The 13,432-nt window shown below is 47.2% G+C and overlaps 1 protein-coding gene across 1 annotated transcript in view; it reads right to left on the bottom strand.

The window, feature by feature from the left end:
• Positions 1–13,432, bottom strand: part of LOC134746263 (cyclin-dependent kinase 12) — a 29,325-nt gene that overhangs the window by 13,467 nt on the left and 2,426 nt on the right. The window contains exons 3-12 of the mRNA XM_063680605.1: positions 10,870–10,884; positions 8,960–9,111; positions 8,112–8,250; positions 7,515–7,640; positions 6,515–6,635; positions 5,719–6,039; positions 5,036–5,212; positions 4,304–4,477; positions 3,394–3,511; positions 2,521–2,633 (exon numbers count right to left, since the gene is read on the bottom strand). Of these exons, the coding sequence (XP_063536675.1) occupies positions 2,521–2,633; positions 3,394–3,511; positions 4,304–4,477; positions 5,036–5,212; positions 5,719–6,039; positions 6,515–6,635; positions 7,515–7,640; positions 8,112–8,250; positions 8,960–9,111; positions 10,870–10,884 (1,456 nt within the window). The remainder of the gene's footprint in view (positions 1–2,520; positions 2,634–3,393; positions 3,512–4,303; positions 4,478–5,035; positions 5,213–5,718; positions 6,040–6,514; positions 6,636–7,514; positions 7,641–8,111; positions 8,251–8,959; positions 9,112–10,869; positions 10,885–13,432) is intronic.

Raw genomic sequence — 13,432 nt, 5'->3', positions numbered from 1 at the left:
CGTGCGAGTACTGGTCGCTGGCGGCCGGCGGCGGCGTGCTGCCGTCCAGCTCGTCGCCGCTCAGCTCCTCCGACCCCGGGATCACTGCTACTATACTGTACGTACGTTCTCCTTGCCCCTCCTGGAGTTGAACACGTGCGAGTACTGGTCGCTGGCGGCCGGCGGCGGCGTGCTGCCGTCCAGCTCGTCGCCGCTCAGCTCCTCCGACCCCGGGATCACTGCTACTATACTGTACGTACGTTCTCCTTGCCCCTCCTGGAGTTGAACACGTGCGAGTACTGGTCGCTGGCGGCCGGCGGCGGCGTGCTGCCGTCCAGCTCGTCGCCGCTCAGCTCCTCCGACCCCGGGATCACTGCTACTATACTGTACGTACGTTCTCCTTGCCCCTCCTGGAGTTGAACACGTGCGAGTACTGGTCGCTGGCGGCCGGCGGCGGCGTGCTGCCGTCCAGCTCGTCGCCGCTCAGCTCCTCCGACCCCGGGATCACTGCTACTATACTGTACGTACGTTCTCCTTGCCCCTCCTGGAGTTGAACACGTGCGAGTACTGGTCGCTGGCGGCCGGCGGCGGCGTGCTGCCGTCCAGCTCGTCGCCGCTCAGCTCCTCCGACCCCGGGATCACTGCTACCTACTATACTGTACGTACGTTCTCCTTGCCCCTCCTGGAGTTGAACACGTGCGAGTACTGGTCGCTGGCGGCCGGCGGCGGCGTGCTGCCGTCCAGCTCGTCGCCGCTCAGCTCCTCCGACCCCGGGATCACTGCTACTATACTGTACGTACGTTCTCCTTGCCCCTCCTGGAGTTGAACACGTGCGAGTACTGGTCGCTGGCGGCCGGCGGCGGCGTGTGCCGTCCAGCTCGTCGCCGCTCAGCTCCTCCGACCCCGGGATCACTGCTACTATACTGTACGTACGTTCTCCTTGCCCCTCCTGGAGTTGAACACGTGCGAGTACTGGTCGCTGGCGGCCGGCGGCGGCGTGCTGCCGTCCAGCTCGTCGCCGCTCAGCTCCTCCGACCCCGGGATCACTGCTACTATACTGTACGTACGTTCTCCTTGCCCCTCCTGGAGTTGAACACGTGCGAGTACTGGTCGCTGGCGGCCGGCGGCGGCGTGCTGCCGTCCAGCTCGTCGCCGCTCAGCTCCTCCGACCCCGGGATCACTGCTACTATACTGTACGTACGTTCTCCTTGCCCCTCCTGGAGTTGAACACGTGCGAGTACTGGTCGCTGGCGGCCGGCGGCGGCGTGCTGCCGTCCAGCTCGTCGCCGCTCAGCTCCTCCGACCCCGGGATCACTGCTACTATACTGTACGTACGTTCTCCTTGCCCCTCCTGGAGTTGAACACGTGCGAGTACTGGTCGCTGGCGGCCGGCGGCGGCGTGCTACCGTCCAGCTCGTCGCCGCTCAGCTCCTCCGACCCCGGGATCACTGCTACTATACTGTACGTACGTTCTCCTTGCCCCTCCTGGAGTTGAACACGTGCGAGTACTGGTCGCTGGCGGCCGGCGGCGGCGTGCTGCCGTCCAGCTCGTCGCCGCTCAGCTCCTCCGACCCCGGGATCACTGCTACTATACTGTACGTACGTTCTCCTTGCCCCTCCTGGAGTTGAACACGTGCGAGTACTGGTCGCTGGCGGCCGGCGGCGGCGTGCTGCCGTCCAGCTCGTCGCCGCTCAGCTCCTCCGACCCCGGGATCACTGCTACTATACTGTACGTACGTTCTCCTTGCCCCTCCTGGAGTTGAACACGTGCGAGTACTGGTCGCTGGCGGCCGGCGGCGGCGTGCTGCCGTCCAGCTCGTCGCCGCTCAGCTCCTCCGACCCCGGGATCACTGCTACTATACTGTACGTACGTTCTCCTTGCCCCTCCTGGAGTTGAACACGTGCGAGTACTGGTCGCTGGCGGCCGGCGGCGGCGTGCTGCCGTCCAGCTCGTCGCCGCTCAGCTCCTCCGACCCCGGGATCACTGCTACTATACTGTACGTACGTTCTCCTTGCCCCTCCTGGAGTTGAACACGTGCGAGTACTGGTCGCTGGCGGCCGGCGGCGGCGTGCTGCCGTCCAGCTCGTCGCCGCTCAGCTCCTCCGACCCCGGGATCACTGCTACTATACTGTACGTACGTTCTCCTTGCCCCTCCTGGAGTTGAACACGTGCGAGTACTGGTCGCTGGCGGCCGGCGGCGGCGTGCTGCCGTCCAGCTCGTCGCCGCTCAGCTCCTCCGACCCCGGGATCACTGCTACTATACTGTACGTACGTTCTCCTTGCCCCTCCTGGAGTTGAACACGTGCGAGTACTGGTCGCTGGCGGCCGGCGGCGGCGTGCTGCCGTCCAGCTCGTCGCCGCTCAGCTCCTCCGACCCCGGGATCACTGCTACTATACTGTACGTACGTTCTCCTTGCCCCTCCTGGAGTTGAACACGTGCGAGTACTGGTCGCTGGCGGCCGGCGGCGGCGTGCTGCCGTCCAGCTCGTCGCCGCTCAGCTCCTCCGACCCCGGGATCACTGCTACTATACTGTACGTACGTTCTCCTTGCCCCTCCTGGAGTTGAACACGTGCGAGTACTGGTCGCTGGCGGCCGGCGGCGGCGTGCTGCCGTCCAGCTCGTCGCCGCTCAGCTCCTCCGACCCCGGGATCACTGGAAATACGACCATATGCTCTACTCATAAGGTTTCATTTCAAATGAATCATAGTCAGAGCCCAGAATTTTCACGGCAAAACAATAGACTGTCGCAATCTTGCTAGAGTTAGAAACATTTTTTTATCGATATCGATAGTTAGGTAATGGAAGACCTTACTTTTTACTTGTTTTTTTTTTTTAAATTGAAGACCATTTTTAGGGTTTCGTACCCAAAGGGTAAAAACGGGACCCTATTACTAAGACTCCGCTGTCCGTCTGCCCGTCTGTCTGTCTGTCACCAGGCTGTATCTCATGAACCGTGATAGCTAGACAGTTGAAATTTTCACAGATTGTATTTCTGTTGCCGCAATAACAACAAATACTAAAAACAGAAAAATATAAATATTTAAATGAGATCCCATACAACAAACGTTATTTTTTGCTGTTTTTTTCCGTAATGGTACGGAACCCTTCGTGCGCGAGTCCGACTCGCACTTGGCCGGTTTTTTTCTTCCATTACTCAACTATCGTTATCGATAAAAGAATGTTTCTAACTCTAGCAAGATTGCGACAGTCTTTTGTTTCGCCGTGAAAATTCCGGGCTCTGATCATAGTGAATCAAACAATCAAATCGCGGCGCATTTGCAAGATCTGGACGTTTCAGTTTCAATTTCAATGCCATATCGTCCCTACTTTGAAAAAGCTCGTATCTGAACGTTTAGTGTGAACAGATTCTAACTTTATGCTACATTTGAATACAGACTGAGTTTTTTTTTACCAGGTGGCATTGGCAAGTTCATGATTCCAGTCTTCTTAGGTTTGTCGGGCTTCTTGACGGGGCTGGGCGACGGCGTGCTGAGGGGGCTCTCGTTCGCGAGCGTCTTTAGGTCGTCGACCTGAAAAATATAAAATTCAGTAAGCCTTTAAATTAAAGAATGTTAGAACTGGCCGGTAACTATGCAATGCTGAGCGCGAAGCTGGAATCAAAACTAATAGTCCCCCTAAGCTAAAACGGAATGCTTTTGCCTTGTATGGCGGCTAATTCAATCAAATCCGTAAAGCTCGAGAATATACTGCCAATTTGTCAGCAAAGTTATGAAATATTACCAGACCCAATATCATTTTCTCAGCCTTTTCAGAACTATTAGAAGAACGGCGTTTCGTAAGGGACATTCTCGTGGAATGCACCATTTTCACCATTATCTCGGATAGGGTGGTCTAAACGGATTTGGGAAAGGCAGCAGGCATCCAGGGAGAGACAGGGTAAATAGGGTCCCGAGACATAGTGTAGTCTAAATCTAAAATGCGTTTAACTCTGCATCGATTTGGCAAGCGATGAGTATGGTAGCGCCACCATAGTGAAATGTCAAAGTCGTTTGTTACAAATTAAAAGGTTATTTTTAACAAATATATAATAATTAGACTTAAAAAACTTAAACTGAAACCTATTCTGAGCCATGCCGGGTCCAAAGGCAAAGGATCACACTAGCAGCGTAACCCCGCTGTATGGAGATGGAGACCCGTTGGACCAGTCATGACTCAGAACAGGGGTAATTTCCTTTCTCCCTGAGTCGTTTTGCCATAGTGAAATTCCCATGAAAGTTGGACATTTCAAGTGGAATTGTAATTTCTAGTTGGTGCTAAGTTTAGATGGAATCTAGTTTTGTATAATAAGTTAAATTTTGTACCTGAGTGTTTGGTGGCATGGGTAGCTTGACGAGGCTCTTGGGCTTGGGTGGCGGCGGCTGCTGGCTGTTGAAGTAGACACCATCTACCACGCTACCCCCCACTTTGGGGAGGGGAGGTAGGGCAGGCGTTGGGGCTGCTACTGGGGTCGGGGCTGGCGGGGTAAGTTCTTTCACCTGCAAAATATATTACAAATTTTAATGTCTCGGTTGAGACAATATGGTTATTGTTAAGTCCACATAAAACGAGCCGAAACCGAGGCAAACGCACGCTGTTGCATTGCCTCGGGCGAGGCACTTCTACCCACAAACCGAGTTGCTGCTGCCTTCACTGCCTGTTTGTTCGTCTTTCAGCATGCCGCATTTCATGAATCGCAATAAGTAAATAAAATAAAAAAAAACTTTTGAATCTGAAAACCTGCATAAATGGATCAGTGCGACCGCGTCAGGTAACAGTACTAGTCACGGTGCCAGCAGATGTCAGGGGCTATTAAAGGGCCCACTGACTATCTGTCCGCCGGATGATATCGGCCTGTCAGTTGTTCGGAACTGTCAAATTTTTGTTCTAACTGACAGGCCAATATCGTCCGGCGGACTGATAGTCAGTGGGCCCCTTTAACCTGCAACGCCTCGTTTTGCGTTGCTTAACACTTTCAGTGCCAATCGTCCCATTTCCAATACAAAATGAACACACCTAGCGTGTTCTTGACAGTGAATGTGTTAACAGTATAGTACCTCTTCTCCGTTGCTCTTGACAGTCTCCTCGGTGTCCTCATCAGCAGCAAGGGCCCCGAACTCAGGCGGGGGCTGCATCGGCGGTGGCACCGCTCCCGGGAACGGTATCTCTCCCACTTCCTTCTCACTCGCCGGGGCAGAAACTGGAGTCGGGGCTTTGTTGTTCTTCTTGACATACTGTGGCATTGGACTTTGACTGTACTTACGTCTCGGCCACGACATTGCGCGACTGGCTTCTGCTAAGACGAAAACCATAAGTGGGAACGAAAGGTCCGACCGCTGTGTCTCAGTCCAACCTATGGTTGTCGCCTTAGCCGAAGCCAGTCGCGCAATGTCGTGGCCAAGACGTTAAAGCTGATGCTGTGAGCTAAATGTGATGATAATGTAGGTACCTCTTCTCCGTTGCTCTTGACAGTTTCCTCGGTTTTCTCAACGGCAGCAAGGGCACCAAACTCAGGCGGGGCTGCATCGGCGGTGGCACAGGAGGCGGGGGCACCGCTCCCGGTAAAGGTATCTCTGCAACTTCCTTACAGTCTCCTCGGCACCGCTCCCGGGAAGGGTATCTCTCCCACTTCCTTCTCACTCGTCGGGGCAGGAACTGGAGTCGGGGCTTTGCCAATCTCCTTGACATACTGTGGCATTGGACATTGACTGTTAAAGCTATGTGATGATAATATAGGTACCTCTTCTCCGTTGCTCTTGGCAGTGTCCTGGGTGTCCTCGCCGGCAGCGAGGGCCCCGAACTCCGGCGGCGGCAGCATGGGCGGCGGCGCGGGCGGCGGGGGCTCCGCTCCCGGGAAGGGTATGTCTCCCACTTCCTGCTCGCTCGTCGGTGCGGGCACTGGAGTCGGGGCGTCGCCATTCTCCTTGAGTTGCGACGCGCTGTCCGAGGTGGCGTTGGAGAGCTCGTCGATGGTGAGGACCTCGGGGTTGTTGATGGAGGTGGTTGTGGATATCGCGCCCTGGGATTCCTCCTCCTTTTGATCTAGAATCTCTTGTAGTTTCTGTTGAAAATTTGCGTTGTCGTTCATACTTGTGACCTTAAAACGGTGGCTTTAAAAATCATGATTATTGCATATACATTTCTGATGTTTCGATTAAGAAAATGCAATAAGGATATGTGATTTTAAATTTTAGAATATTAAGATGTTTGCGGTAACACCCAGGAATGTTCTCTTTCAACTTTGAAACATCGTTTAATATCATACTAATGACAGAAAATTATGGAAAAGAACCGATTTTCTTCAAACTGCTGGATTGTTTTTTATCAAACATACCTAAGAACCACCGCAAGACTCGCTTTCACGTAAAAAAACCGCATTGAAAACGATCCATCCGTTCCAGATCCAACTACGATGCCACAGACAGACAGACATTGGCGTCAAACTTATTACAACCCTCTTTTTGCGTCGGGGGTTAAACAGAAGTAACAGAGTGATATAAAACTTTTCGTCGATCGTAAAACCAAAAAATACTTACCTTAGCCCTCTTATGTTTATCCTTAACGAGTTCGGCGAACAAGCTTGTATCACTGATCTTCTCTTTGAAGTCTATCCTGCGCTGCAGGACTGACGGTGGACTCGGAGAGTCATGCTTGGGCCTGTAATAGATTAGTTTCTAGAATAAACCAAACCAATTTATGACGTTCCGAAGGTGGAAAAACAGAATAAATAGTTTTCATAAAATAAGAGTATCTTAGTGAGTAAAACCAATTATATGCTGTTCGATTATTCTATTGTATTGATACATAAGGGAACCTTGTGTGTTAAGGCAGTGGACTTTATTTCTACACCAATAGGGTCTAAAACATAACGAGTTAAGACAGGCCTCCTTCACTCGCTCAAGGCCACGCGCTATATGCCTACTGCTCGGCATATCGTCGACGATACAACCGACAGAGGGCCGCCGAACGCCCGCCTGAGCGCTCGCACCGCACGTTTCCCGCGCCAACGCTTCGAAATGCCGAAACCACGTAATTATTGTGCAGTAGATGTGTAAAAGTCAAAAAACAAAGGAAAATTGTCGTTTTTTTTCATTTCCGAGAGACGAAGAAAGGTGAGTAGTGTTTTAAATCTATCTTTATGAATTTTGTCACCATTTATTTCTTTGAACATAAGTAGGTAAATCGTAAATTAAGGAGTTTTTTGAGTCAGGTTGTTTTTTATTTTTGATTGACTAATAAAAAATATGGTTGATTCGCAACATTGGTTTTATTACAATAATAACATAATTAACAGTACAACCCTAGCGCATTCTTAACGATGACGCGTTGGCACGTGACTCAAACGGCGAGCAAGGCAGTCTCGACTCTTTGTGCGCGCACTTATGGTACATTTCTTCTCGTCCTGAGCAGCAGGTATTATTATTAAGATTTTGTAGGCTATTATAGCGTAGGTATTTTCGCTTTAGTATGGGAATGATGTATCTATTACGTAGTAACTATTTATTAATCTGTGGTTAAGAGTTATAGTAAAAATACCTGTGTCGTTCCCGCGAAGGCTCGCGATGCCGGACTCGGTGTCTCGGTGGAGAAGGCGACGAACCGCGCCGGCGGCCGCGCGATAACGAGCGTCGGCGTTTCAGCGATGTGCGTGATGGGGACCGTCTGAAACACATGGGGAATGTTAAAATTCAAGAATTATAGGGTTCTATACTTTCTATAGGCACAAAAAAAAATCCCCGATTCCTGGGTCTTTAATAAGACTATGATAAGGTATACAAAACCACGAATGTGTAAGAGGTCAATGACCTGACGGATCCTCTAATGTCGCGATATCGATCGCGGTAGCGGCTACAGTGTCTCGCTATTCCAGCTCTCGAGTATATATATGACAACAGGTGTCAGGTCATATACCTGCCAGAGCCTCTGATGTCACGGGGCCGCCGTGGGCTGTCGCGATATACCCACTCCCAAGTATCAACAGGTGGGTGAGGTCACTGACCTGCCGGAGCCTCTGACGTCCCGGTGCTGTCTCAAGCTGTAGTCCGGCCCGTGATATACCCGCTCTCGATTATCTAAACACCTGAGGACAGGTGTCGGGTGAGAGGTCGCCGATAGTTCTATCAGGTCACTGACCTGCCGGAGCCTCTGATGTCCCGGTGGCGTTCTCTCTCCCGGCTGCGGTGCCGGCGCCGCGGCGAGCCGCGCGAGCGGCGCCGATATCGCCGCGGGCTGTAGTCGCCGCGGCCTCGTGATATTGCTCGTTCAGGCGAATCTGCAAAAAATACAGTTAGGGTCGGTTGCACCAAACTGTTTGTTCGACCGACCCTTAGGGCCCATAAGTGCTCGCGGTTATTTCACTTCGTAGATTAGTAAGTGCGTACGAAGACGCGCGGTTCCATATCAAAAAGTTGCAGCCCGTTTTGAAGCGCGCCGCCGCGGTTCAAACACAGGAGAAAGGGAAGAAATGCGTTAGCGATTAAAATACCAATGAACGTATTAAACGATGAGTCAGCTGCAGAGATAACTGACCCCCCTGCATAGAAAATTGTTTGCAGGGGATCAACTGTCTCTGCAGCTGGCTATACATTTTTAGAATAAATGTTACATCAGTGATGCATTATTACAGAAAGCCTGCTACCATTGGCTGATCTGAAAAAACTAGTTAAATAAAAAATTGCTCTAAGAAACATTGTCAAGTGACTGAGACCTTGGCCGTGTTGCATAACAAACTGTAACTAGTATTACAAGTGGGACTCCTTTTCTAATAAGTGAAATTAGTTGTAGTTTATTATGCAACACAGCCACTTGACAATATACAAGAGGCCATAGGGCCGCTCTTGTATATTCGAGCGATATAGAATGTACATGTAGGCTCCGTAATTGTCCTGTGGTACGTGGTCGACAGCGTATGTTGTTGAAATCTATAAGGTAGTCTATATATACTCTATGGCATATGGATGTTTAGAAGAAGGAAATATTACCCGAAATGATCATGATGGGCGACTGGGGCCTGTGTTCAGGCCAATAATCCCGTCTGTGTTCATACTCCTGTTCGTCTCCCGAATCTATCGTCACGGTCTCGTGGTACGGGGGCGCGACCGGGGTGTGAGGTGTGGTTGATTTCTGTCTTCTCCTGTGGCAAATATGGCGCTTATTTTAGAAGAAACAGTTTTATTTTTGTGAAATGTTGTTTATAGAGCTGTGATAAAAATCTAGTATCCTCAAAAGCGTCTTGTTTGTACCCATAGCAGAGAACGTTTAGCAAGTGCTGTCAAAATAATCTTCACGTTTTTAAGTAAAGTTTGTATTTGCTATTTCGCTAGATTGTTCTGATGGCGTATGCGTGTTGGATATGAGAAATGGTGATCAAAAGGTTAATAAAATTTAACAAAACACTACTAACACATTTTACCATTTTTCACATGAAACTTTCGTCATTAAAAATATTTCCGTCCTAAGTTAAATTTCCAATGTATAAATTTACTTCATGATTGTGTGAATTGTGTTTAAACAAGTTTACATTACAAATAACATGAGAAAACTGCATGTAATGTCGCACTATACGGTAACTAAGGACAAAAGCTTAAATCAACAACATATGTAGAATCAGTGTTGCCATGTGAACTTACAACAGGGCCCTATTATATGATATATATATATATCAAAAAACTTACAATTACAATTTACAAGTGACAAGTTACAATATTGTAGATTTAACAAGTTTTTGTACCAGAAAACATAATAAGCGTATTTTTTTTAACAAATATGTAAATTGTAGGATTAAATCTACATTTGACATAAGCAGCATGTTTTGTGCTACGCGTTGTTAAGTGTGAATTTTTCGTAGACTGTAAACTTGTAGATTGATATGTATGTAATAATTGTGCATGTAACACATTATCTACAACGTAACAATATTGTCGACTTGTACACTTGTAGCGTTTTAGATTGTGAATGACAGGTTTTTATATATGAATTTCTACTTTATCGTGATAATAATAAAGTTTATATTACAAGTACCACGCGTGTTTTTAACGAGTTTGTTATTTTTGTGTTAAGGTAGAAAAGCTAATGGGTTAAAAGTTATAACAATCAGTCAATCACAAGCTAGATTAGGCGGGTCCACACAGAACGAGTCACGCGATGAAATTGATGCTTTGAGCGAGCTACGCTATCAGAGACCTAACTGCCTCGCGCGGCGAATTCTTCGCGGGGCAAATTCGTCGTTTTATGCATGGCCTACCTGCATAGAACGGCGAATAGACTTTACTTAATAGACAGTATCTCATCCGCGAGATAGACTACCCGTCTTTTTCAAACAGTATTAAATAGAGAGAAAGGGGTAGTCTATCTCGCGGGCGAGATACTGTCGCTGAGCCTACTGTACGGCAGCTTGCAAATTTGTGTGAGCTTTTTCAGGCTAATGTCCCAAGCTATTTATTTAATTTTATACTAATTATTAGAGATGCAACGGATAGTTGTTTGGCCGAATATTCGGCCGGCGGAACTATACCCAATTTAAACATCCCACTCACTTGCACGCGCACTCATTTCGAACCTAGAAATGAGTCCGTGGGAACGTTCACTACGAAACAGGTCAAAACCTACACAATGCGCACGTGAAAAACCGAAATGTAGGTATACTTCCGCCGGCCGGATACCGAATATTCGGCCCATGGTCAGGCCGAACATCCGTTATCCGGCCAAACAACTATCCGTTGCATCTCTAATGTTCAGATATTTTTGAGCACCTTGGCCGCTCGGATATCTCCGATGGCAACTGTACATTTTGTGAGCAACCACAACTCTCGTTGCCATACCTATACTATAGTTATGTAATGCTAAGAATAAATAAAACATTAAAAACATAAATGATTGAATTATAAATTACCTTGTATCAATATGGCTGCATGAAAGAGAAAACACGTTAAATAAAAAAAGGTTACATTATTCAAAATTAGTAATTGAATTGTAAATATTGTTTTATGACTATGAAGTAGACTTCTGAGGTTGGCGAGACACACAGTTCTACCAAAGAGGATATAATAAGATAGAGCGGTACTGTCATAGTAAATTTTGTAACCACTGTAAATTCACTGCCATCTATCGACATATTAATTCGTGATCGACATACTTTAAAACTAAAAATGAATATTTATAAAAATATGTTCAAATGTATTTAAATATGGATAAATATTTTTTTTATTTGCATTAATTATTTTTATATGATTTTGACCCATGTTCTTCAACGGATATGCGTTAAAATTATAAATAACAAACGAAACCGTCAACGCCCTCTATAGGAGAATAGGCCAAAACTAGTGGCGCCATCTGATCGAGAATCAAATTTTCGTGATTTTCGAGGCACGTTTTTTCCTTAGACTGTATCCATCTATTACGGAGTTATATCTATCTTTGGTTCTACACATACGAAGTCTTCTCCATTTAAAAGTATGCAGTTAAAGTAAGGACGCGACGCGACCCGCCATTTCCTATCCATCCATTAATTACATCACACGTTAAGGGGGGGAGGGGGTCAAGAAAATGTGACATGTTTTGACAAGGGGGAGGGGGAGTCACAAACTTTGTGACGCCACTATAACTTATTTAAATTATTTGATTCGCTGTACAGTTAAATAACAAGTTTTAGGAATAATAATCGTTTATAGGGTTCCGTAACCAAAGGATAAAAACGGGACCCTATTTTACTAAGACTCCGCTGTCCGTCTGTCACCAGGCTCGTGATAGCTAGACAGTTGAAATTTTCACAGATGATGTATTTCTGTTGCAGCTATAACAACAAATACTAAAAAGTACGGAACCCTCGCTGCGCGAGTCCGACTCGCACTTGGCCGGTTTTTTTATTCGTTATTCGTTATTATAATACTTATGTTCGATTTGCCGACTTTGTTATAAATGTGACGTCACACCAGGGGGGAGGTGTTTGCCAAATGTGAACAAGTGTGACAAGGAGGGGAGGAGGGGTAAAAAACCAAGAAATTCGTGCGACGTAATTAATGGATGAACCCTAATGGGGTTGGCAACTTTCAAAGGTTTGCATAAATGGCGCCATCATAGCTTGCCCCTTTTTCTATGAGATTTGGCTTAAAGGCCTAAAATTCCATTTTAAAATATCCAGGGCATTAAAAAAACAAAAAATTACACAATTCTAGGGATTGACAGGGCAAGCTATGCTGGCGCCATCTGGTAAATACTTCGACCGGCCAACCCGGGACAACAATATAATAGGGTATTTGACATTTTTTTATGAATGGTATCAGTCGATCAGGTTTGTTTTAAGGATCAAATGTTTGTCTGAAAGCAATACAAGTCACAAATGATGGTCAAAGTCTGGCACCCGCACTTTACTGACGAAACGCTTTTAACATAATGGCATTACATCGTGAGCGTGACGTCACCATGTAACGTCGCTAATGCTTAGAAGCCGTTTCGATGTACGCAAAACAAGAAAATTGCGATTTTGTCGGTGAAATATTGCGTTCATGCATATTGTTGCTAAACAATATTTTTTTTAATAAAATGTAAGGAATCGAATGGTACCATTATTTGTTTCCTATTGTGATAAATTGCTCATTTTCTATCTATATAACTAGATTTAGTTATAAAATTCAACATGTATCCCTAATATGCGCGTACGATAGAGATTGGCAGATTGGAACAGGTGGGTCATGTACGAAATTCTTCGAGCCCCATCGGGTCCCATAGGCAAACGACAAAATAACAAGTTGAACAATGTATACAAGTAAATACATTCGTTTTTAAAAGGATCCACGCAATGTAACACACTTGAGTCGCGAGGTTTTCTACCTATACGTATTTGCTCTGCTTGCTTACTTATTGCCATTGCGTGAATCGCCCATGTTTATACACCATCCTTCCTATCGTCCAATCGGCGCGGCATGACGCTACCGATTGTATCAGTTAGAACTGAACGTGTGTGCGAGTGAATTGGCATGACAGTTATAATTGACGGCACAATCGAATTTAGATTCTTTTGGCTTGATCATGGCGATTGGACCGTGAATGGCTGTCGGCGTTCGTCAGTTCAGTCAGTCAAGATTTATGTCGGTGATCAGGGCACCGTGATCGGTAGCGTCATGCCGATTGGAGGATAGGAAGGATGGTGTATCGCTAGTGGCTACCACAACTGAACGTTGCGTCGCTGCCGATTGGACAATTTAAACTGATCGTGTGTGGTGTATATAGACGAACTGCAGATTGGATCAAGCCTGCAGCGTCATGCCGATTGGACGATAGGATGGATGGTGTATGGCCACCATAATATCCAGCCAGCCAGTACCAGTATCATCAAACTGGCAGGTTATGATGTGAAAAATAATAAACAAAACACTGTAATTAAATTATCAGTGTTATGTCCAGCAGGAAAGAATATGCAGTGATAGATGAACTTTTGAGGATTGACCTTTTTTGAT

Source organism: Cydia strobilella, chromosome 12, assembly GCF_947568885.1.
Source record: "Cydia strobilella chromosome 12, ilCydStro3.1, whole genome shotgun sequence".
In the NCBI taxonomy this organism is placed as follows: domain Eukaryota; kingdom Metazoa; phylum Arthropoda; class Insecta; order Lepidoptera; family Tortricidae; genus Cydia; species Cydia strobilella.
This window is presented reverse-complemented; position numbering and strand designations above follow the sequence as displayed.